Raw genomic sequence first — 26852 nt, forward strand, 5'->3', positions numbered from 1 at the left:
TGATTTTGATACATTATTCAGAAGCCAGCTATAATTAGTCAATAAAAAAATGGTTACAAATTCTGACCCATTACAGGATCAGCCTCACAATGTCACGGTGAGACCAAAACAGCACTTAAGTTAACACAAAGAACTATTTTTATTTTATGTGAGTTTTTACAGTTTTCATTTTTGTTTAACTTCAGCTTCTTTTAAAATGACACTAACCAAATGGTAGGATAATGTGCCGCAACCAAAATGTTTTACCTTTCAGCAAGTATGTGCCGCATGCTACTATTGACACTCCATTTCATAATCACGAAATGTTGTATTTTTTTTGCATTGTACCACATGTGCAACAACTCAAATGTTGTTCAATAAAATAACCTACTACTTAGAACTTGTTCTGGTCCATTTTTTACACTGCAATGATAAATAGTAAAATCTGGTGTTATGGCGTGATGCTAAGACATGTTCACAGTTTACAAAAAGGCAGAGGGCAATTGGTGCTCCAATTGCTGAAAGGATTAATTCAAATTTATGATCATTATTTCTAACCATAATTACAATGTAGAATATCCGATAAAGATTTCATTTCACACTATTTGCGCCATTGCTATTCTCCATTAGAATGTGCTAGTTGAGTCTCTTTCCTACTTTAATGTATTTTGAAGCATTAACTAAGTTCCAACATAATATTTCATTTAGAATATTTGGCAATATCAGTACATTTTTGAAAGCCTATATAAAATTCCATGTTGCAGGAGTAATCTTTTTTAAAATATATATACATATACACATACACCCACTCACATATATTCATAATACATGTATAAATGTAAAATCTATACACATAAAGACATACATACACACACATATATATCATATAAACTACATATTATATTTCCTTATCAAAATCCATTTTGTCAGTTTTAAAATGAGAATATTGTCACACTAACCACAGTAGGCAGTGAGACTTGATTAAAAAATAAGAATCACATATGTTAGGAAATAGTGTATTTCCATTACAACAGATTTCTAGCTGAACCAGCCATTGGATACTCGGGGGACAAATTTCAAAGACCAGACTGTTTTCCAGTCAAATCAAAAATTAAAACTAAAGACAATTAAAAATTGACTGACTCTTAATATCAACTTTTTTTACATAAAGAGAAATAGAGCATCGGAGGGCCACATATGTACAGCAGTGATAGTGGTCTTCTTAATTAATAACATAGATGGAAACCTCTTGGCAATCAATTAACATCAGTGGCATAAGTCAATCTCCCCACCCCCGTCCCACCCTGTGTCTGATAGGGTTCCTAAACTTAATCCTGTTATCTTTCGCCTCTATGCCTGAAAAAACCTAGAGATTAACGTGGCAGACATTATCGAATTTACAACCGGCCGTTCAGACATCTGCCCTACTTTTACCAGAGAGTTAATGTAAAAGGAACTAATCTGTTTAAGAGGAATGCGAGCATTTCATAAATTTGAGTGCAAATGACGGCTAAAGCTGTCATATCTCTTTCAGAGAGCAGCGGCTGAATAAAAGTGTCAGCCTTCCACTCACCGTTCAACCCTGTGCTTGTTATGGGTAGTCAGCCTTTCCATCTTCCAGCCTCCTACTCTAATGAGATAGTAACAAGAATAATGAAACAGTAGAGGAACAGCGCAATGTAGGCTATGGTGTATTCAGTCTTCCCTTTAAAGTGGAATTGCCCTTTATGTCTCTTTAAAAAAATATTTTTAACGATTCATTTTGTCAATTTCAGATTGGTTTCACACGTTCAGAAATCAACCAACTTGATTTTTCTATGCACTTGGATTGAATCAACCCTACATCACCAGGAATAATATTTAAAGGAAAAGTGTTTGGAAATATTAATATTAAATAAATACCAAAATTAACATTAAAAATTTGACCATGATTTTTTTCACTATCAAAACATTAAATACTGGAAGGAGGATTCTGCAAAATGATAATTAAATGCAGCACAAGCTTTGTTATTCTTTCGCTCAATAAAATCATGTTAGTTTTATCCCTCCAGTTCTCACCAGCTTTTTAAACGTTCACTCTAGAAAACTTATGGTTCCTTGAATAGTTTCTATAGACACACCGTGTCTATGTCCTTTACCAGTCTGTCTATGTCCTGTTGATTAATCTTCTTACTATTTACAATGAATAATAATAAAACTATTATTACAGCATGTTTCTATTCTGCACGCTGCACGTATAATTTAATCTGAAGTATCCAGTGAGGTCAAGGTTACATTTTTTCACATTATGTTTTACATCTACAGCAATAGCACTTTTGATTTTGAAACTCCGTGATTTCAAAAACATACAATCTTAATACAGGTAAATTCATGCCAACACCCTGAGATTGTTCACAAATCCCTAAGTGAAAGTAGTCAGTATGTTGTATAAAAGTTGGATTATCCAAAACTTTTTTTGTTCATTCCAACCTATTGCATCCACGATATTATAAAACGTTGCAGAAACTGGATTTAAATCCAGTCCAGACAGATGGGATGAAAATCTCTGTTATGACTATTAACCGCCCTAAATGAAAAGAGCTCAGGCACCCTTAATGCTGTTTTCAGCAGATATCAGTCTACAAGACAAAACTGTCCTTGCAACTGGCCAGCACTGGCATAAAATAAATTGCAAATCAAAAAGTTTAAGTAGTATAACACTCATTCCAGTTTTATCCCTTTTTTATATACAAACTTTTAAAATTCCTCTCCCAATATGAATTGATGGTGTACAATTTTCATGCAGCTTTTTTAAAAAAATATGCTTTGCAACAACATTTGTAAGGTTATTTCATAGTTCATTGGCATCAGCAAACTTGCTTCTCATTTACTGGTCTCAACTAATTCTCTCACTCGAACGTTTACGCCTGAAGTAGAAAAATGTGGGAATAAAACAGTTAATTTATAAAATTCCAGTGCAGAATGTTGTGAATGAAACAACATTGCAAAACTAAACAGCTGTTCAACCGTGATAATGTTAAAACCTTATGCTAATAACATATCATTTAACCCTCCAATGGTACAATCTAATAATAGTTACTGGGCTTTGCTTTTATATATCAGTAACCATGTCAATCATTCAATGTCTGGGCTTTTAATTGAGTGATAAACAGACATCTAACACCTCCAAATAACTTTTTGAAAAGAAACTACTTTCAAACTGGACCACATATGAAGAAAAAGCGAAGTACATATTCCATAAGAGAAATGTTAGAAAAGTTAAATGGTCCAAGATCTCTGTGAGGAGAGACTGAATTGATAGCACCTGTATTTATGCAGAGATGTTGAGGTTTTGTGTGCAGACTGTAACATTAATATTGTATATTAGTGAACTGAACTGGCTCCAAGTTGACCTATTTGGTAATGGACTATCGGAATCAAGCCAGCCCTCTGTGTATCCACAATAGTCAATAGTCCAGTTTCTGAGCCAGGCGGGTCCACAGCACGCCTGGGCATTGCTGATGACAACATGGCTCATTTGCAGGAACTAGAAGGGGATACCAGTCATTGGGGCAGGGACTTTTCCCACTCAGCTCCTGTCCATCCTGCCAAAGCCCTAATGGGTAGGATGGTCCCAGCTGGACAAGCAGCAGGAAAGCTTGCCAAGCAATGCTCTCAATGGCAAGCTATGTGGTTTTAGCTGGTTAGACTCCAGCAGTACCCCAACACACACTCTCGGGTCCCCAAGCCCTGGCTCTTGCCAGCCTGCACCTAACACTTTCTAGAATTAGGTAAGCAGATACTTCCATCCAGGGAGAGCATACATTGCATTCCAACAAATATTTTGGGAATTTCCATGTGTAGGCTGGATGCAGGAGCTCTCAGTTGGTTTGGATACTCTTAAGCATGGTGATGGGATTCCTCTTGTGTCAGACACCTGGCTGACCAAAAAAAACATAATTAAATCGTGATTACGAGCTCCGCCACTGTCAAGTGCACTGGGACTTTACCCTGCATGAGGAGCACTATATTAATGCAATAATTGTAATAATAAATTTCAAAATGTTGACAGATGCAAAACCGATTTCAAATTTGAAAGTATATTATTTTGATGTAGGCAATACAAAAATCAACAACAAATTACACTTGTATAGCGCCCTTCACTTTGGAAAGACGACCCAGGGCGCTAGGACAGGTGTTTTGACTCATGCAGAAACCCAGCCTCATACTTAAAATAATCCAAACCAAACTGAAATCCACATACGTATGCCATCTACCCATGGAAATTTCCCTATATCTGAAGTCAACACACACTCTTCTCTGGAGGGACTCAACCTGCTAACCTAATTTTGTAAAATATTAAGCACAGGTTGTCAGGATTGGGGATCCCAGAATGTGTGTTGGGGGTGCTGCTGAACTTTAACCAGATAAAATCACATAGCGTGAATGACAAGATCCCTGCTACTTGTCTATCCTGAACCAATGCAGGAGCCAAGCAAGAAGAATCCTTGCCTCCAGTGACTAAATTGCCCTCCAAATCCTGCAGGTGAGGCAGGCTGGTCGGTCATCAGCACTGTCCTGGAGCAATGTAGACCTGCCTGGTTCAGGAACCAAACTACTAAAGCACCCTTGAGTGTTTACTTGATTCTGACATACCATTGGCAACCACGTCTACTTGGAGCCAAACAAAGAGGATAAATGACATGTGACATGTTTTTCGCAATGAAAAACATCTTAAAACACTTGTACAAACTGTATTTTGCTTCCTTCCTGTTGCTGGGTTTGGGAAATACTTTGTGCCTCCAGCAATAATGTTAATCTTTAGAGCATCAGCATCACTACATTGTTTTACTGCTAAAATATTACTGTGCTGAAGTGTTGCCTGTTCATAAGAAGACTGGCTCATCTTGGATCAGAGACAGGGAGGGCTGTGCAAGGCTCATTAGGCTATTTTCAATTTAAGTCTGTTAATACTCTCTGTATGCCATATACCCAGTGAAAACTAGAGTGAGGTTGTAAGTGTTAACAATGATCGTGGCTGTTTAGACATCTACAAAAACCTCAGCTTTGCACTTCCACAATCACAAATATTCTGCCACGGTATAGTCTACTCACATTATTTAAGATACCTAACAGCATCTGGAATGCCAATGTGCCAGCAAGTTCAACAGTAAGGGTATTGTGCGTAATCTGGCTTGTAGGTCTATTAAGTTAACTGTAATCATCAGCCTCAAGTCTTTGTAATGCTGTACAAGGTTCTAAAATATGTCAGTTGTCCAGATGTCAATGGTCAGGAAATATTGCTTGGCACATATATTAGAAATTAGTGGAATCTGGCCCTTATGAAAAGCTATGACTTGGACAAATTCCAATTGGGATGTTTCCAGGTTTACCAGACTGCCCAAATGAGTGACGACTTCTGACTACAGGACATATCCCTGGTTCCTTCCTTGTTTATTCTGTCAAATTACTCATTTTGTTTAAGATAAACATGCCAAACTTTATTTGTAGGTTGGCTGCTATTGTCAACCAGCATTTAATACAGACTATAAATTGTGAGACAAGGGGCAGTGACTGAACCTTTATTAGGCTGTTCACAAGCTTGGATTTGAGCCTGCAAGCAACCACATCCACAAAAGGAGATCGGTAACAAGGAGGGTTTGGATTATTTGTGGTATCCTGCACTGGGACAGTGTTTATTCACTGTGTTTATAAAGCATTACTAATCTAGCCCTTAAGGATTTTCTAAACATTGTAGGGCAGTATCATGATCATGAACTGTCCTGGGGCATTCCTAAGATTGGTAACAAGGAGGTTCCCTGCAAAAGCATAGTTTCAATTGATATCATCAACTAATATTAAAGCTTCAAAGAGTTTAGGCTATCCAACCCCAGACATACTGAACAAATTTGGCATTGTTGGCTTGAGGGTTAATTCTGTATGTTATGTAGATTGTTTACATACAGAAAATGTGATGTTGCAGTATGTGCAGGTTAACACATCGTATTCTACTTTTGCTACAATTGGCTTGATTCTTATTAATTACAGTGTTAACTGCTGCCTCTGTCACTCCAGTCTTCCAGGGGAATGTATTTTGTTGATATGACCAATAAACTATGCAATAAATTATAAAAGTGATCTGTGCTGTTCCTGCTGCCTGCTTCAAGCAAAGAATCACTATTTGGAAGTAGATATTTTTGTGTGGAATGCTCCTTCGTGTGACATTGTTGCACTTTGTTCCAGTAATATAATGGACTGAATTTGGAGGATTTGGTATCATTGAAGATGGGACATCTGTCCATGTAATTCATTAAATAATAATATGATTTACCCACCCTCCAAAATAAGTAATGCCTCCCTTCCCCTTCCAGTCAGCTTGGCGCAGTGGTAGCACTCTCATCTCTGAATCAGAAGATTGTGAGCTCAAGGTACACATCAGGACTTGGAATCACATAGTCTAAGATGACACTCCAATGCAGTGCTGGCAGTGTGTTGCATTGTCGGAGGTGCCGTTCTTCTGACGAGACGTTAAACTGAGGTCTCGTCTGCCTGTTCGAAAAGATAAGGAAGTTTCTACCAGTGTCCTGGCCAACAATCCTGCAAATAGAATTGATCACCCACTCCATGGCCATTTGTTGTACATAGCTGTGTACAACTGGCTATCCCGATTTGGCTACAAAATTCAAGACTGAGATAGATAGATTTTTTTATTGCAACAGGGATTAGGGGATATCAGAGATTATTATTATCATTATTCTAAATATATTAAAGAAACAGTATTTTAAGTATATTCAGAGTACTGTAACCAGTTACTACAGACAAATATTTTTTTGTCTCCATGACTACTGCAAGCTGCCAAACCAAGGCATTTCCAACTACGAAGGAAGATGTGCCAACATCAAATCAAGCCGAATGAACACAATGTTGTGACTCACAAATTAAAATAAAACACAATAAGAAATTAAGTTCAAAACATTCAAAAGTCTTTGCACCAGCCTTCTTCACATAATCTCGTGGCTGATATTTTCACTCCCCTTTGTGTTTATTTGGGAAGCTATGAGGATGTGTGTCATTAATATGTAAATGAAATGCAACAATGTGATAGCATCTGTATACCCCATTCATGTTATTTCCAGTACCATGAGGGGGAAAATATAGTGCAACATGTAATGAAGAAATGTTTACTTGAACAATCCTAATTTTTGTAACTGTGAAAAATATTAAAATTTAAAAAAAATTTAAAAATAAAATATCATAAAAAGTGTTTTAAATTAAACAATGAATTACAATTATCATACTGTAATTATGCCAGATACTAAAAGCTGTGCCAAGCAAATAGCTGCCTCTGTATTCAAGCTAATGACAAAAGCGAGCAGGTCTCATGTAAAATGTTATTGTCTTGAAAATAAAGTACCAAGTCATTGAGGTAATGTCACACCTGCTACAGTTTAATACTTGTAACAATAGTAATATATGGCTAAAATATAATCCATGTTAAAACTAATTATTCATTCACATCTGACAAAGGACTCAGGCATGACTCTTGTACATAGGAACGGAAGTTGTCCAATTAACCAATCAAGCCTATTCCCCAATTTTATTAGATTGTGGCAAAGCTTTTAATTCATATCTCCACATCCCTTAATATCCTTAAGTCCCAAGATTTCATCTAGCTCAGTTTTAAACATCTTAATCGGTTTGACATCTAATCTTTGCACTCTGTAGATCAACTGCATATATACTACAATAATGGTGTTATATTTAATGGCAAAAAGCAGAGAAATACACAAGTCAATTAGTAACTGAAAGAGAAAAATTGGATGTGTCCCTTAATCGGTAATGGAATTCCCTGGATACAGATACTGGATCAATTTTAAATAAGACCACATCACAGTAATGGTTCATTTTAGATACATCATGAAAATGTATTTCTGTATTGACTGTTACAGGTAAATATATGTTCCACTAGCATTCAACTTGCTTTCTCTCTCCAAAGTCCCAGAATTCCATCTAGTTGTAGCTTCTAAGAGCATGTTGTATCAAAAGCTACGCTCGAGCAGAATTGTGGAACATTCTTAAATTAAATCATCATATGCATGCTGGTTTTCTGCAATTCTTAGCTTCTAAATTAAGACTTGATTTAACCAATTTGCACAATTCAATTCGGAGTGATTCTTCAATTTCAAGACAAAACAAACTTACAGGTTAAGACTACATGAAATTTCAGGCCTCTGAATGGATTAAACGCAAACCCAGACATCACCTTAATAACTGGTATTTTGATTAACCAACATGTGTGACAATGCAGCCCAGAGCAGAAAAAAAAGTTAAAAAACTAGTCAACTGGAATGTGCAGATGCGGTCTCTCTGAGGAGAGTTTGACTTTGTGCCACCGAGCAGAAAATGTCTCTGAAGCTTTCCCAAGCTTAGAAAATAAGTTATAAATATAATGCCTAAATAAACTTTCATGATCCTGCATGCTATTTCAGATTGGCTGGTTTAAAAAATTTTTTTAAATCAGAAATATTGTTGAGAATTCAAAATCACGCAATGGGAAATGTAACTTTGATTAAAATGTATGCTCTTGGGGCTGTTTGTGGCACACCTACTATGGCAAACTGTCGCGTGAATTTGATTTCAGAAAACCTGAAATAAAGTCTACATGAATAAGCAAAAAGCAACAAAACAGTAAATTATGTGAAACTGAGTTTGCAAAGAAAATCTGTGTAAAGTTGTTACAAAACCTCCAAAAGGTGCTACATTTCCTCTTTCAAAGCAAAATGTGTAATGTATCATTTATAAGCTACAACAGCACTACACTCAGAAAACATTGCTTTGAAAACAATACAGGATCCTGCTGTGCACATCAACAAGAAACAGGTCTTTAGAAGAATGCATGACTAAATAAAGACTGTTTACTCAGGGACTACCTTAGTTAGCTACCTGCTGTCCCCAGCCGCTCCCCTTGAAACTTCGTGGCAGATGTTGCTGCGTTAAGTTGGCTCTGAAGTGGCTCGTCCTCCCTAGCTCCCCTCATAATAGAGTCAAAATACATTAGATCTCTTTATTTGTGCCCGAGGCAAGTTCAGGAGCACAGCTGTGTCCTACCCTGCTCTACCTTTGGTGTTTAAGCCCCTCAGGCGGCAAATGTGAGACCAAAACTGTTCTGCTGCTCTCAACTGCATCTGCTGATAATCCAACAGTCTTGCTGCAGGCTGGTGAGGACCAGTGCCCCTCGTCCTAACAGATGTTTGCAACAACCTGCTTACTTACACCTGTACTGGCTCTTCTGACCTCACAGATCATTTGTTGAAAAATTCATGACTCACTACGCTCTCCTAGGATTTACTCCGGAATCAAAGTAGCTGCATTCACTGTGTGCCGAGCTCAAAGTGGGCCACCATGCATTAGTTGCTGGCACTGAAAAGCCTTTATAGCTTTGATACATCATGCTTAAACTTCAATTACAAGATCAAGATAGTTGAAGTCTGTGGTGTATTCCTAACAAAAGAGCATTTTTGAAACCAGCTGCTTCTTTCAACAAAGAATTTTTGTTGCTTTCTGTAAATGTTGTCACAACTGAATTAAACAATTTATTTATTTAATCTTGCTTTATTCTTCATTTAAAGACTAATTATCCCCAATTTATGCTTCAAAATGTATTCAGTATTTAGATTAACTTCGCTATCAGCACAGAAGCCTACAGAATTCTGAGACCGAAAGACCGAAAGCTAGTTCTTATATCTGTTCACTTTGGTCACCATGAAACTTATAATTGAGAATCTCTTACTAGATTGAGCACACGCATAACGATTATGATTTAGAACAGAGGATGCATGAGACCAGAGACTAACTACTGATTTAAATGAGTCTATCTGTTGTAGTACACTTTGAAATAGGATTCCCCCAGTTTTGTTTCAATTCCAAACAGGTACATAAAAGACCTCCAGAACAAGTTTATACATATACTTTCTATCTGACAATTTTCTTACAACTTTTTTTCTGTTTCTGTACATCTAAGTATTACATCAATAATTTGATTCCAGCACAGCATATGAAATCTTACTTCAACATAAAGATGTTTTGTTGTTAAGCAGAATGGAATTGTTAAGTCCCACAAAAGCTCCCTTGCTGTATTTGTTGCATTATTGTTTCTCTTAACATAATGCAGATGTTACATACCATGAGGCATAAGAATAGAAGAGAGTACTTCCGCCTCTCTTAAAACCCTGATCTCCGCTTCAAGAGAAACAGTATTTCAAAGTTACACACTTTAATGTTCTCTTTAAAGAAATGTTTTGTCCTTTGTTAGGTTAGATGCTTCAAAATCTTCAGAAAAAAACTGCTAGTATCAGTAAATGCTGATAGCATTGAGCACATACTGCAGCATCACACAACTTGTTGTGAGAATCCAGAAATGTAAGAGACCTAATGGGAATACTGGCCATATGATAATATATAGCTTCAGGTCTTATGTCACTATCATCTATTTTACCCTTTCTCTTATGTCATCTGAAATCAGCAGCAGTGCATCTCAAGAAAAGGAATCCTTTACCTACCACAAAGCTCCACTGGTTAGGTGAAAAAACATTTCAATGTATTTTATGTTTTGACAGGCTTTGCAGCAGGATCAGATGTACACAGCCAAACCTTCATCAGTCAAACCCACCACCTTCCAAACATGATCTGAACCAACATATCATAAGCTCTCTAAGTTTTAATTTTCAAGGGAACATTGGTACAATCCAATAAAAAGAACTTTTATAAAAAGAAAACTTTTTTTTAAATTGTATATTGCAGAAAACTCTTCTCTTCATGAGGAAATGATGACTGTGTCCTGAAGTAGCTCTAACGAGTTTCGGTTGAAACTTTGGACCAACCTCAAAGCCAATTCAGATCCAATACACTCGTACATAGATGTTATTGAACATTCCTGGGATATGGTGGATCCAGATCAGCTTGCAGTCTAATCAAAAGCATTCCCTTTGGTAAGTGCAATGAAATCACTCTGGGGTGTAGCTGATTCCTCTTAAGGAAGATGTTGGGACCAGCCTAGTACAGGAGTAAGTGGGAGCCAGGTAATATAAGCATGTGAGCATTTACCACTGTTAAATTATTTTATATTGATTTTTTCTTTAATTGTAAAATTGTGCTTCCTTTAACTTTATTTCTCCTTTCTTTTAAAAAATTATTGTTCTCTCCATGGCTGTTTGTGGGATGGCGCTGCACGCAAATTAGCTGCTGTATTTGGCTACAAGTACACTGTCATTGCACTTCACAGTAACATTCTGTGAAGCACTTTAAGTTGTCTATAAATATAAATCTGACATACATTTCGATAGGGATCAAAGGGAGGACGTGTTTGACCAACCTTATAGAATTATTTGAAGATATAACAAGAGGAAATAGATGAAATGGATGTGGCTCATGGTTCAAACCCTCAAAGCTCACTCAGTGTTTCAGGAACACTGAATGAATAGGTACAAAAGTGCTCTACCTGTGTCATCACAAATATGATCAATACAAGCAAATCACAAAAACTACCGGCGCCCAGCTCAGGTGCCAAGCCAATCTTGTTAAGCATCTTGGGATGTCCTCCCAATGTGAAAAGCTACAACAACAACAATTTACATTTATATAGCACACTTCACGCCGGACAGCATCTCAGAGCACTTACATAAAGGCTCCACAAGAATATAAGTTTGTAATGTACTGCATCGGCGTGTGGCTGCTGGCAAAAGTAAATCAGACCCAAAAATGATTTCTCCATGGAATCCAGTGTGACACGCAGTCACGGGAACTGAGCTCCAACCTGAGATCTCATCCAAGTGAGATCCTACAATTTTTCAAGACAAAATGGGGCAACAACAGTATGTCATGCAAAAAGAGTTAAACAACACTGATAAAAGTGTTGTTTAACTTGGAGGTGTGCTTTTTTTGGTGACCGTGCAGGGGTGATGCAGGGAGAAAGTGCTTATCGGGTCTTAAAAGCAAAATCTTTCTGAGAACCTAAGCAGATCATCCTGGGGCGAGACACGCATGTTGTTATCTCTGTCAGTCAAATCACTATTAGGTAGAGAGGTCCAAGCTGAAGGAGTACCGTGCTATGTCAATAGCAAAATTACATTTTTTTAACAAAAATCTAACATACATTTCCAAATATCTGCCAATGTTGGGAGACAACTGTGTCATGTCAATGCCATTACAGTTCAGGTTTGCAAAACAGGTGTCAAATGATACTGCAACGTGTTCATTCTAAAACACAGCAATCTTTTACCAGATCTGAGGAAAGCTACCTTGCTAAAGCAGTACAACAACAACAACAAGGGAGTTGCCGGGAAGGCCGGCGAGGAGAGAGTTCCCATAGTCCAGCCTTGAGGTGACAAAGGCGTGGACCAGAGTTTCAGCAGCGTGAGGGGTGAGGTAGTGCCGTAGTCTGGCGATATTCCGGAGGTGATGGAAGGCGGTGCCAGTTGTGACGCGGATATGAGGGAGAAAGGACAGCTCAGGGTCGAACAGAACCCCAAGGTTCCTGATGGCTTTGAGAGGTGGAGAGTGCAGCCTTGGATGCTGAAGCTGTCAGCGCCTGAGGTGCGGAGGCGCTGACGTGAGCCAATCAGGAGGGCCTCAGTTTTACGCACGTTGAGCTGAAGAAAGTTGTCTCTCGTCCAGGACTCGATGTCGGACAGGCAGGCTGTCAGGACATCGGTGGTCGTGGAGTTGAGGGTAGAGGAGGAAAGGTAGAGTTGGGTGTCATCCGCATACATGTGGAAATTAATCCCATGTCTGCGGATGATGTCACCGAGGGGGAGCATATAGAGGGTGAAGAGGAGGGGACCGAGGACAGAGCCCTGAGGGACACCGCACGAGACAGTGCGGGGGGTGGAGGAAAAGCCATTCGTGGAAACAAAGTGAAGACGGTGGGAGAGGTACGACCTAAACCACTCAAGGACAGGGCCTTGGAGGTTGAGGTGGGAGGACAAGTGGTGGAGGAGGATAGCGTGGTCGGCCGTATCGAATGCTGTCGATAGGTCGAGGAGGACGAGGAGGCAGAGGGACCCCTGGTCACAGATGGTCAGGATGTCATTAGTAAATAGAGTAGATAGAGTTCCAATGGCAAACTACAGTCATGTTTCTGAACAGCAGGTGTCCTGGCTGAGGGACAACAGTGCTCTCAGTGCAATACCTGATTACGTGACATTAGTACAACAGATGAAGCTTTCATACAATAGAATCAATTAACAAATCCATAAGCTTCAAATTCCATCTTCGTGACCATTCTGCTATTTCAATTCAATGTTTTCTTTATGTTTTGTAAATCTGAGATAAATATTAACATGGACTTCCTTTGGGTTTATTTTGTTACAGAAGAGATGTTTTCAAAGACTGCTGCAAGTTTGTTGCTTTCAGATACCACAGCGGCAAACACATTCTTGGAAATAGCAGGCCAAAGTTGTGGCTTTGATATTATCATGACTAATGTGAAAAGCTCTACCACTAAATGTACTTCAATTACAAAAATTAAATGTTTAGTCCTGATAGCGAAGCATTAACTTCTAAGCAATGTATTGTTTTTTTTAAGCTTTTTTTAAGTAGTTTACAACTCAATTTTGGAAATGTCGCAATTGAAAACTTAATATTTAGTTGTCCTTTCCATTTCTTTTTTAATGCAATGAAATTTACTTTTAATAAATACCTAGATAATTACTGCTTGAAATATTTGTTGGCAGAGAACGCGTACTTGAAAGCAAAAAAAAATCATAAAGGAGCAGGAATATCTACGACAACACTTTTCATGTTTTCAAAGCACTCCCCATTATTGTTTTCAAAACAGGCAATCACTAACTTTAGCTTTATCTCAGAAAATATGTGATAAGTAAAGCGTGGACGAAATGACCAACTGCCAGTCGGCAAATTGCATGCATGAGTAGAGGTGTTTCCTGCACATTGTGCACTTGTGCAGCACGCAGGAGGTGATTGGCAACATATCCTGCACACATGTGCTGTGCAAGTCAGCATCAATCTGATGACTTATAAAGTCAAATACTTTTTAGAACAGGAGCGGGGAAGGGTCAGATGTGGCTGCCCTCTCTATATGGAACAATAAAAGGTAAATTAATTCCTACCCTCATCTACAGATAAATATATACATATTTTCGAAGGGGTTCTCAAACACCTTAAATCTATCCCATATTCTGAAAAGCTTGCATATCTTTTATGGTGAAAATCCTTTTCAAAACAAAGCTCAGCCATACCTCATCCCCCTTCTGTGGTCGCATCAAAGATACTCGGTTATACTGCCCACGCAACAGTGCCCACAGTGCATCAAGTCTGCCCTGGAAATTACAAACAAAGGCAATACAGGAATGAATCAGATAAAATATACTTTCACAGTCTACTTAGCCGATCACAAAAAAATTAAAAACCTGAATGATTGCTTCTGGCTAATACTTTTATGATGTAACTTTGACCTTGTTGGAACTTCAAAACAATCTGCATGTTTGCTTTGTTCTGGATTGTGACATTTTTGTTTGGATGCTTGGAAAATGACAGTGGTTTTTCAAAAATTCCACAGAATTCAAGTCATCTCACTCCTCAAGCTTTTTACATTCAAACGATTTTTCAAAGTTTTTTATTTTACACTATCCTATGGCCATTCTGCACAACAGAACATCTTTTAACGGGCTGCAATATATGGTGGCAGCTTTGGCCAACCCATAGCCCGTGGGTTGGAAGTGACCAGCAGAGCCGTAAATCAAGAATTATTTATGGCATAAATCGAGAAATATTCAATCAAAAAAAATTATTTTGTTAGCTGACCAAAAAGGTTGGCCATTACTGATATATGATAATCAATACCAAGGAATTACCTTAATTGGATCGTACCACTTCGGTACTGGTTGAGTGGGAGGAGTGGGTCTGGCTTGTGGTCTTGGATTAAGAGATTCCTCTTCATCTTCTGCCATTTTCACCATAGCATTTTTAGCCTTTTCCAACCTTGCCCCTTCATCAGTAGATCCCTTATCTCCCCAACGGACCTAATAGAGGAAAACAGAAACATTTTTTTCCCATATGTGATTCCATCCATTTCACTAGATTTAAAACATGGTAATTTACCAACCTCTAATGATGAGAATGTATTATTCCCCACCTGTCAGTTATCGCTAGTTATTAAATTTAGTAATTTATATTAAAGTCCCCTTAATATACTAAAAAAAGATATGCTTGAATGTGCGAGCAGCCTTTTCCCACCCACAACTTTTCTTATGTTGATAGTGTAATAAAATGCACAATGTTCCAGTCATATTGACAGCCTGAAGATCCCCTAACTGTCTCCAAGGATAATAATATCCTTGTGGATCATAGAAAGAAGATTGGCAGAATGGGCTGCGACAATTTCTGCCATCACTGACAACTGAATGGCTTGTGTGCATCACACAACAAAATAAGATAATTATCCAACTTATAAGCCAAGTAATGTTATTAGAACAAATTTTAAATGACACTGACAGTCAGTTTTCATTACTTGTTAGTGGCTGCATTATTATATGCCCAATTAGTCAACTCTTCTGCCTATCGTCACGTCTAAAATGACAATCTCTTCTTTGTTCAAATTTAAGTAGCATATTTTATTTCCTCTTCTGATATTTTGTCTACAGATCTTAATGCAATTCAAACCATCTCTTTAAATATGTGGATATAATTTGTATGCATTATTACATGGTATCTGTATTGTTTATGCATTATTCAATGTTTCCCTATGACTTTCCTCATTTTTATACATTGCTTCAAAATACAGAAGCAAAGGCATCCCTTTACAGAAAGGACATCAGAGACATGGAAAGGATCAACATAGAGTCAGACAGATAATAAGAGGTGTGAGGAATTTTAGTTGGGAAGAAACTCAAAAACGGTCAATTTTCATTGAAACAGAAAGTTAATAGAGAATCTATTAGAGGTCTTCAAATTCTGAAATAGGTTAAGAGAATAAATAATGAAAGATTTCCTGCGGCTTGAAATTGGTAACAAGACGCATAAATACAGAACAGCGACTTGAAGAAATAAGTGAGAAGCTTTTTTTTAATGTATTGTGATATAGAATATGCACGACCGAAAGATTGGGGATCCCATGAAACTAATGTGGAAAATCCAGGTACCCTCTGCATTTAAGGTGCGTTCAGCAACGAGATATTCACGTGCACTAATACACAGACAGATTTCAGACCATGCCATAGTTCCACCCTTTTTAATGCCTCTTTCTTTGATCAATACCTTAAAATTACCTCTGAACAATAACAAAAAATTACATTTTGTCTAGTATAAACACAGAAGTCGCTGGGTACACGCAATAGATCAAGCAGCATCCATTGAGAGAGATAAATGAATTAATGTTTCAGGTCATTGACCTTTCATCAGAAAATCAAACAGCAATAAAGTCGAATAAATTTGGCAATATACCTCCATTCGTTTTATGCCCCCAACACCTCTGCCGCCATAGTATGAGGCATCAACAGTTGGCCACTTCGTTTTTGGGGATGCATCTGGTATAGGCTCCTATATATTTAGCAGACAGATGTAACATTGGTTAATTTATACATTTGGACTGCTTTGGTTTCAGCAATACTTGTATTAACTACAATTTTCCTTTAGCTATACACTGAAATTGTAATGTAATGTTAAGAAATCATATTCTATGAGAATAATAAGTGTCCTTAGAAATGTTGAGAACACAATTTACTTTTTCTGACCTCATTAGCAAGCCAAAGCAAGGGGCATTGGATAATATTTATTCTTGCAGAAAAAGAAATCCAGTTCTCTTAAAAATCTATCACTTACCTGATTTGGTTTCATTTTTCCAGATAACAGTTTAACGTGTAATATTTATGGAAAATATAAAAAGCCAAAAAAGCCACCTTGCAGTCTGCTCTTGCACTGGCAGCTCAAGTATTATTAGCTCATTAATATCACTTTAATAAAACATGACAAAATAAACATTACCTCTTTTTGAGGTGGTGGTGGTCGAGGAGGACTTAATACTACCTGAAACCAAGGTATAATAAAATATTATTATTTTCATGCAATAGCAATGAAACAAATCATCTGCTATGAAACATTTCATTTTTACTACAAATTATAGGATTTAAGTTGTGGTCGCTGAGTTTTGGGAGAGTGAAGCCCTGTTGGGGTTTTTTTGCATTTAATGTGTGGCAGCATAGTTAACTGAATGAAGTTTTAAGCAGATGGCAGATAAGCCAATCGGGAGACGAAAAGTCACAGCAGCCTAAGCAGGTACTTAAGCTGCTGAATAAGCTACTCAGCCACAGCAACCATACAATACAGTAAAATTTATATTTTATGTAGTGCCTTTCTTACCAGGAAGGCTCAGATTATGGTGTCAGGAGACGCCCTTATACTTTCAGATACCCCATGCACCCTGCTGTCCCTCCTGCCTCTAAGATATTATGTCATACCTGAAATGTGCTGTATAAGTGTAAATTGTTGTTGGACACTCTTGTATAACTTCACCAACCTCTTAAACAATGCAATGAATAGATATTAAATAAATAAATCAGGCAAATAAATCACCATGAGTGAGTTTATAAATGCATAAGACACTCAGGGATTTACCAACTACACAGCCCAATGTCTGAGCATCATCAACCCCTATGTCAGAGCACAGCATATCAGCAACAGTAGCTATGTACATATCACCAATGGCCTTTTGTTGATTTTCAATTTTAAAAGCACAAACCACTGTAGGTCTGCAAAGCTGGAGACATGCCTACTTATGAGCATTTCATTCTCTTGCATGGGGCATCATGAAGGAAATAAACTGGAGCACTGTATCACATACTAAAGTTCAGCAGAGAAATTTCACCAATTCAGTGTACAGTTCTTGGGGTCCACATATATATGGATATGCATGAACATACTATCTTTAAGCATCTACATAAACTGGCCAATGGTTCTTGTATGAAAGATTCCTCAACCAAATTGCTCGTCTGAAATTTGACCATAAATTCACTTTTGAAAGCTGATCTGTTTATTAATTCTACAAAATTTCTCTTGCCAACATATTACTTATGGGGCGTAATTGCTTTATTGCATGCCTTTTTGACCAGACTTTTTTTTATTTAGAGGTTATTTACTCCTCCACGCCAACTCTCAGGTGTTCAGCCGGCATTGTCAAGCGATGTCCAATGTCCTGGCCAAAAATCCCCCAAATAAAATTGGTCAATTACTTCACGGCTGCCACATTCGGTCACAAAACATAGTCACTGCACTTTACAACATATTCTGTGAAGCACTTTGGGACGTCCTCCCTACGTGAAACACTCTATAACAAATATCTAAACTTCTCATAACTGCAAAGTTAAAATGGTTTTAATGTTGCAATATAATTTTTGTGGTATTTGATAATAACTTTAGATTTCCTAACCACTGCTCAGCTGTTTATGTCATTGAGCAATAGAAAACGTTGGAGACGAATAGTTTGTTTTGACACAGTCTGTGTCTGAGAAACAAAACTACAAGTAGGAACACAATACCAAAGAATGAGTGGAATATATTTAGTTAAGTTGCGTAAACCTATCTTTCCAAATTCCATTATGCTGTTAACAGGAAGCATACACAGTGACATTATCCAAGAAAACATTAATCATAGTATTTATGATTCATCATCTGACTTCCTGTTATTTTGTGTAATACATAAAATGTTGCATTTCTCTTTGTTCACACTATAAAAAATGGTTAGTGTCCTGGATAGTTACGAAATGTTTGGTGATGAGGAACAGTGGTTGTGAGAGAGTTTCCTGTACAATGTAAGTTTTTTTATAATGCAAGTCCAATGTCAACGGTGCCAAATGTCATAAATGTTAAAGAGCAAGAACAACAATAACAACTTGCATTTATAAAACTCCTTCATGCAGGATAGCAAGCAGATAACACATGCACAGAACCATAGACATTTATGGTACAGAAGGCCATTCAGCCCATTGTGTCCGTGTCAGCAATCCTTTCAGTCCCATCTGTGTGCCTTTTCCCGATCCCCTGTAGCTGATTCTTTTTAAGGTACTTTTCAAGTTCCTTCCTGAAGGACAATATGGATTCTACCTCAACTATCGCTTACAAGTCTAGTTTACAGAGATACAAAATTCAGAAAATACAAGGGGATAACTTTTTAACAATTGTTTAACCATCAGAAACGATAAGCTTCAGTCTCGACTCTCACCACGATAATTGCAGCTTCAAACGTTACTTCACTTTTTTTTAGATAGAATCTTTCCCTGTGTCAGAAAATCCACAGCACAGATCATACCTTGAATTTTGGTTATTTAAAAATCTGCAAACCTGGAGGTACAGTTTATACACAAGAGTAATGGATTTATTCAAATTCAGTCCCATCCGCTAACTCAGTTCCAGATGTGCAATGCTTTTCTGTAAGAATCTTAAGTGAATATCAAATACCACAAGAATTATATTTCACATGCAAATACTTCAATGGTCACACCTCACCCAACCTCTGTGACCTTCTTCAACCACACCAACCCAGTCAATCTCTTGCTCAGCAAACACTGGCCCGTTTCTTGTCCTCTGCCCTATTTCAACCATTCTGCCCCCACTCTATGGCACTCCATCTCGCAGTCCCTCTGACTTATTCCCACCCTCCCCTCATTCAAGGCCAATTTCAGCACAGCACTTTCGGCTTTCTTCAGCCAGCATTGCCAAGTGCTTTTGACGTCCTTCCAATGTGAAAAGCGCTATATAAATGTAAATTGTATTGTTAGGTATTAAAGCACACTTTCTTTGCATCCAAATATTTTGAACTCTGTAATAAGCATATTCAAAAAACTCAAAGGCAATCTAAATTAGTCACACTGTGCCTTTTAATCTAAACTGAATTTAACTTCACTCTTTGTAGGCATTGTGTTCAGCATGGTTGTTTCAAGTCTTTTGAAAAATAAGCAGAATAGTAATGCACAACTGGGAGTAATTAAGAGACACAGCAAGATAAAAAGAAAATTACAGCTGCTGAAAATATGAAAAAAGACTGGAAATAAATTGCATATGAAAGATCAAAGCGAATGTTTCAGCCATGTCCTTCCTGCATTCCGATAAAGAGTTTAATAAATAACTGTTTGTGCGACACCACGTTTCACCTACAAAATATACAGTCAATTTGCTTTACAGTATAAACAATGCAAAATACTGCAGATGCCAGAAATCTGAAACAAAACAGAAGTCGCTGGGAACACTCAGCAGGTCAGGCAGCACCTATGGAGAAACGAAAGTGAGTCCACGACCCTTCATCTGACACCGAAACTTGACTCACTTTCCTTTCTCCATAGGTGCCGCCTGACCTGCTGAGTGTTCTCAGTGACTTCTGTTTTTATTGCTTTACAGTATATTGTTTGAAGCTCTTTGAGACGTCTCAATGGTGTGATAAGGAGCTATATCAAATGCAAATGTATTCAGATAATGTCATAAACCATAACATTAGAGATCAAGTAACATTACCATAGTCCAAATGTCAATGTTGTCACTGTGAATGTTATCCCATTAATTTTTCATTATCATTGTGGACAATCGGCACCTGTAGCTGAAAACTCATACTTAGACAGTCTCAATTTCTTCTCTTTGATGGGACTCCCATCCCCACTACCCCACTCCCCAAAACAAAAAAATAGCCAGGCTTTCTTCATACGTACATTGTCACAAAACTAGTATTATCCTAATGAATCTGAGCAGTGCTCTCCCCATCTCTAACGGATATTGTAAAAAGCAGTCCTGGAACAGTCTCCGGAGGCACACCTCTGTTTACAATCTGTCAGTCTGGAAATGTTCATTGATTCCCACTCTCTGCACAGGTACTAATTGCTTATCAGTGCAATCCCATGCTTGTTAACATTGGCTACTCATATCGACAACTCTTAATATTCTTAGTCTCAAAGTGCATCATCATCAAGAACTAGCATGCTAACTAACATAACGCTGCTCTACAATAATAATATCATTGCATTTGATATGGTACCTTATGATATTAAGGTATATGATATATGATATTACATTGTCAAGATATCTCAAAGTACTTCAAAAGATATACTATGTCTATTTTCTGGGTGAACATGGCAGCTAATTTGCACACAGCAGTGTCCCACAACCAGCTATAGGGTGATTGACCAATTTTATTTGAGGGATTGTTAGCCGGATAAACTCCCTTCACGTTTCAAATAGTGTCATGGGATCTTTAACATTGACCTGGACAGACAGATAGGATCTCAGCTTAACTTTTCTTCGGAAGGACGAATGGGAGTTGCCATGACTCCTAGAACTTTTACAATTGTGAATTAACACCAATTTAACTTTCTTCTTTAATATAGTATTTATTCACCCTGTACACATCAAACCCTTATTAAATTATTTCTTCAATTCCCTCAATGGTGATGAACATTGATAGCCTGAAACCACATGCATTTTAAACACCACACACAAAAAATATTTACAATTTACAGACATTTGTACTCACCACTATACAGCAGAGTGGCCAAAACCACCAGAACAATACCAGCCCAATAAGTATCAGTAAAATTAGGATGGCAATGACGACAGCTAGCCCATTAGACTGTTGAGAAATATAAAGAACGCAATGTTAAAAAGCAATTCCAGATCTATAATAAACAATTCCAAATATTTCTAACAGCAGAACTTATTTGTATCTTTACATTTCTAACAATAAATAGTGAACACCTGATAACTTGTTACTTCAAGTTTTAGTTATTGGTGGAAGGGAGGCGGGAATGTGTCTGATAAACAAACCAAAATAAACAACTATTTGGGGCAAAACACTCATTGGATCTTGTGTAACGCAGTTAAAATGTTTGTAAATGAACCAAATTGTTTCAGTATAAGTATATGTTAACCATAACCACTGGCCACAAACCATGATTGAAAAAAATCGATAAAGTAATTATTTCAAAGCCAGAATTTGCTAAATATATAGCACTTGTGTTTGTTGTTAAATAAGTTGAATTTAGCCTATTTCACTATCAGTTATATTTGCATAGCCAAAAGCAGAGTCCAGCCAAGGCACTTCTCCATGGTGGACTCAACAATCTATTTTTTGAGCCAGGCAAGTCCACAGTGTCCCTAGGCACTGATCATGAATCACTAGCCTGACTGTTTTATGGGACTGGAGTCTGGCCACATGCAAATACAGTAAATCTGCAGCAGAGAGAGTGAACTAGTACATTGAAACCCGAGTTCTACAGATTCTCAGAAAATTGAATTCTTAAGCACAGCAAGTTTCTTCTTATGGATGTCTGCAACTTAACTGGAGATTCTAGTGAATAATTATTATGTCTTAGTAATTAATAATAATCCTTGCATTTTTATATAGCTCTTTTTCACGTCTTCTAGACGCCTCAAAGCGCTTCGCAGAATATACTGTAAAGTGATTTGACCGTATATTTGTAGGTGAAATGCGGCAGCCAATTGCGCACAGCAATAATTGTAACACTAATAGCAATTGTATGATTATCACTATTCTAATAACAGATAGAGAGGGAACATGTATACAGCACCATGATGTGGTGCAATCATATAATCCTTGGTGGTCAGGAAGAACGAGCTGTAGGTCTCTGACTTGTACCAGTACATCCAATCATCAGAACTCTACTCGTGTAGGTAGGTCCTTGAATTCATTTTGGCTCTGTGAATGCCTATATTTCAGGCTTTTGAAGCGGATTATGAAATAAAATCAATTCTCACTTCTACTACATAGTAAACGTGCTTCTTTATTATCTGGTGAAAGCCAAGTCCTCATACAGGATTTTAATGTTGTGCAACTCTATAGTATGACTTAAGCACTGAAACAATTAACTTTCTCTTGGTGCTCAGCCTGTATAAATAGCAGATGTGTGACGTTCAGATCTGTGATTTTAGATTTTATTGCATTTTCCCCCAGTCAATATCTAAAGACGATGAAGAGTTCTGGACGGTCTGCAGCCTATGGAGGGAGGAGTTGGGGAGGCCGACAAGCAATGAGTTTGCATGATCCAGCCTCGATGTAATGAAAGCATGTATGAGAGTTTCGGTGGCCTGCGGTGTGAGACAGTGGCAGAGCCGGGGGACGTTGCATCAGTGGGGGAAGGCAGAGCGGGTCATGGTGCAGATGTGGGGTAGAAAGGATATTTGAGGGTCAAACAAGATGCCAAGGTTCCGGACTGGTTTAGCAAGGTGTAGTGTGCAACCATGGACGGTGATGTTGTCAGCACCTGAGGTGGAGATGCTGACGGGAGCCAATCAGCAGAGCCTCGGTCTTGTTGACGTTCAACTGAAGAAAGTTTGCTCTCATCCAGGACTTGATGTCTGACAGACATTTTGTCAGCACAGCACTGGCCCTGGAGTCGAGGGTGGAGGCAGAGAGGTACAATTGGGTGTCATCCGCATACATGTGGAAGTTGACCCGATGTCTGCAGATGATATCACCAAGAGAGAGCATATAGATATTGAAGAGGAGGGGACCAAGGACAGAACCCTGAGGAACGCCACACAAGACGGTGCAGGAGCTAGAGGAGAAGCCGTTTGTGGAGGTGAAGTGGAGGCGGTTAAGTGGAACTTTTGATACATTTGTAAACTAATCTGCAACAACAGCAACTTTGTATTGTATGAACAAAGCATTAATTTGCTGTTTAGAAAAGTTTCAACAAGTGATCGTACTTACACAAGTCGTGGCGGTGATGGTAACTGAACTGGAGATGAATGTCTTCCCATCATTCAAACTCACTTGCACAAACACTTCTCTGCAATAAAGAATAAAAATCAATACCTGCTGTATATTATAGGCAATACAAACCAACCCCATTATAATAGTTTAGCATATAATCTGGGTATACTTGGACTTGCACCGTGCGCAAAACTCAGAATATTTCAAGCTTCCAGTGCTGTCCAGGAAGCTCTACTGATAATAATAATCCTTACATTTGATATAGTGCCTAATCAAGTCTTCGAGACAGTCATGGATTTGTAGGATTTGTTGGATTGACCAAATTATTATTATATATTTATTTATTCACTTATTTATTTATTAACATTTTTTAAGGGATTATTACCCCTTGAAAAGCAATCCACTAATCTACTAACAGCCGGGTTCCTACTTACTGCTAGGTAAACAGAGGTGTGTGGAGTAAGGAAACTTGCCCAACGTTTCGCCCTGCCAGGGAATCAAACCCAGGTCCTCTCACTTGCAAGGTGAGTGCTCTAACCACAAAGCTACAGGACTTTACCAGCAATCTAATCACCTGAAAGTCAGTCATTTTAGCGCTGAAGCTTGCTGGTGCACAAAAAGCAAGCAGTCGGTTACACGCATGTGCAGTGAATGGGATCCACAGTACAACTGCTTATAACCAAATTCATTTTACAAAGAAGTGTTATAACGGCCCACATTATACAATGTCCTTCCCAGTGTGTCAGCCTGGCTCAGTTGTTGGCCCTCTTGCTTCTAAATCAGAAGGTCGGGGGTTAAGATCCAAGTTGGGACTTAAACTCGCATAGTCTAGGCTGACACTCCATGCAGTTCGTGCATTGTCCAAGGTGCACTGCTTGCAAATGAGGAAGGCATTTCTGATGTCTTACAATGCACCTATCTGAAATGCACATATAGCCAAGTTTACTGTGTTGCAATATATCTAGATATCACTTCCTACATACTGCACCAGTGTGCAATGTGCAGGAAGTGCTGTTAACATCATTTCCTGTACACTTATCACACTGGTATTAAACTGTTTAAAAAAAATGCAACTAATGCAGCTACATTTCCCCCTAAGCTATCCTCAGGTTTCCCTACTGCCAGCTCGTGCTAGTCATGAATGAAAGGCATCAACTGGTCCATTGGTACAACTTGCATCACTTCCTGAACTCTATAACAATGATTGGTCAGTGGTCAACTGAATGCAGAGCTATTGAACACATTTTTCAATGGTTTGATAATTTACAGCAGTGTAGGAGTAGCAGTAATATTCACGCCTGTATATTCAAAATTGTAAATTATGCAATTTAACAAAGAATGCAGTTCACTGCTGTCATCTAATTATATCTGTGTGTTGACCAAAATGCTTCCGTATTTGATTGTTCCATGATGTTGGAAAATTTCACGCTTCGTAATTAAATTATTTTCAGTGATACACTGCCAAAACGTAAAAGTCAATTAAACTGCAATAAACAAACTTTTAAAGCTTAATTCTAGGTTGATCAAAAGTAACTGATGCTGTGTCGACTTAACTTCTTCCCAAATAATTTGATAAGTGGTTGAGGAAGAGTATATAGCTGTGAAAAAAATATTGCATCCAAGGCAATGGTTTCTGTACAGCAAAAAACAGGGATGGTGGTGGTGTAAAGACTGGTGTACAAGTATATAAATAGAAGAAGGCCAGGATTGATTAGTGGGAATATGATATTGCAAAATATTCTGGAGTTTGTGCTTCTTTACTTCCGGGGACAAGAGAGTGCCTATCACAAGATTAGTTCAGATGAAGAAGGCCCTTCGGCCCATCTGATTGTGTCCTTCCACAACACCTCCATGTTGTGCTCCCATCACAGTTTCAAGCTGTTTAGAGATAGAATGGGTGGGCTAGAGAACACAATAGGGCAGGTTTTGCATGGTGTGGGACAGAAATGGGCTCAATGGTCGAATTGTTTTCATTTACGTTTTCTAATGTTCCAATAAAGATGAGAGAAAACTGGGAATATTGTGTCTATTAACTCTGGAATTTGAATGTGAATCTTCCACAGATACAGAATGAGAATTGCAATCACATGCTGAAGATTCTTGGTACATTGAGTGTAAAGTACTTCGTTCAGCATAGTTGCCGACAATGTGAGTTCTCTAAATATCCAATTCAGTTTAATTTGTTTAACAGCTTTATTCAGAGAGGCAGGAACCAGAGTGCTTGGCATACCTTTCTGAGCTGGGGTTCGAACACACTGCCTGTATCCTACACAGGAATATCACATTGCATCCCATCAATGTTAAATCATAACCAAATCTTTCATCGGGGGCTCAAAGGTGTAAAGTTATGTTAAATACAGATTCTTTTCTTGTAAAAAAAATTGCTAGCTTCTCAATCTCTGAGGCCACAAACTAAGTCCTGTATTAGTTTGTACAATAGATCAGTCTCTTCTATGAACTGGATGAACTCTACCCACAGTCTTACTCTACCCTACCTCTGTGACCTCCTGCAACCCCTACCATCCGAGCTGCTCCCTACGCTCAGTGAACACCAGCCTACTTCATGACACCATCCTAGGCCCATCCCACCATCAGAGCAGAAGCTTTCAGCATTTCTGCCCCACACATCCCGACTTTTGAAGGTCACCTTAAAACCTTTATTTTCAACTACATTATTGGCTCCTTTTCCCCCACTTTCCTCAGCTACCCATACCCTCAGCTCATGCTCCCAGACAGCTCTGTAAAACACATTGAAATTGCCTCCTGAATTAAAAGGCACTATATAATTCTAATAATAATCCTTGCATTTGATATAGCGCATTTCAGGTCTTCTAAAAGTCTCAAAGCGCTTCACAGAATATACTGTAAAATGAATTGACTGCATATTTTGTGGAGGAAACGCAGCAGCCAATTGCGCACAGCGGTGTCCCACAAACAGTTGTGGATGAGTGACCAAATTATTATTGTTTTTTTTCTTCAGGGATTATTATCAGGCGTGTGGAGTAAGGAAACTTGCCCAAGGTTTCACCCTGCCAGGAATCAAACCCAGGTCTCTTGCTTGCATGGCAAGTGCTCCAACCACTAAGCTACAGGACTTCATTATAAATGGATGAAGTGGTCAACCGTGTTGAAAGTGGCAAAGAGGTCAAGAAGAAGCGATGTCAATCCA

At 38.2% G+C, this 26852-nt stretch overlaps 1 protein-coding gene across 1 annotated transcript in view; it reads right to left on the reverse strand.

Annotated features, from left to right (window-relative positions):
• The window catches only part of antxr2a (ANTXR cell adhesion molecule 2a), a 112995-nt gene that overhangs the window by 42543 nt on the left and 43600 nt on the right, over positions 1-26852 (reverse strand). The window contains exons 11-16 of the mRNA XM_042340101.1: positions 23681-23759; positions 21485-21580; positions 16957-16998; positions 16417-16512; positions 14829-14996; positions 14214-14294 (exon numbers count right to left, since the gene is read on the reverse strand). Of these exons, the coding sequence (XP_042196035.1) occupies positions 14214-14294; positions 14829-14996; positions 16417-16512; positions 16957-16998; positions 21485-21580; positions 23681-23759 (562 nt within the window). The remainder of the gene's footprint in view (positions 1-14213; positions 14295-14828; positions 14997-16416; positions 16513-16956; positions 16999-21484; positions 21581-23680; positions 23760-26852) is intronic.

The sequence above is a fragment of the Callorhinchus milii genome, unplaced genomic scaffold (assembly GCF_018977255.1).
Source record: "Callorhinchus milii isolate IMCB2004 unplaced genomic scaffold, IMCB_Cmil_1.0 Scaffold1, whole genome shotgun sequence".
NCBI classification, from domain to species: Eukaryota; Metazoa; Chordata; class Chondrichthyes; order Chimaeriformes; family Callorhinchidae; genus Callorhinchus; species Callorhinchus milii.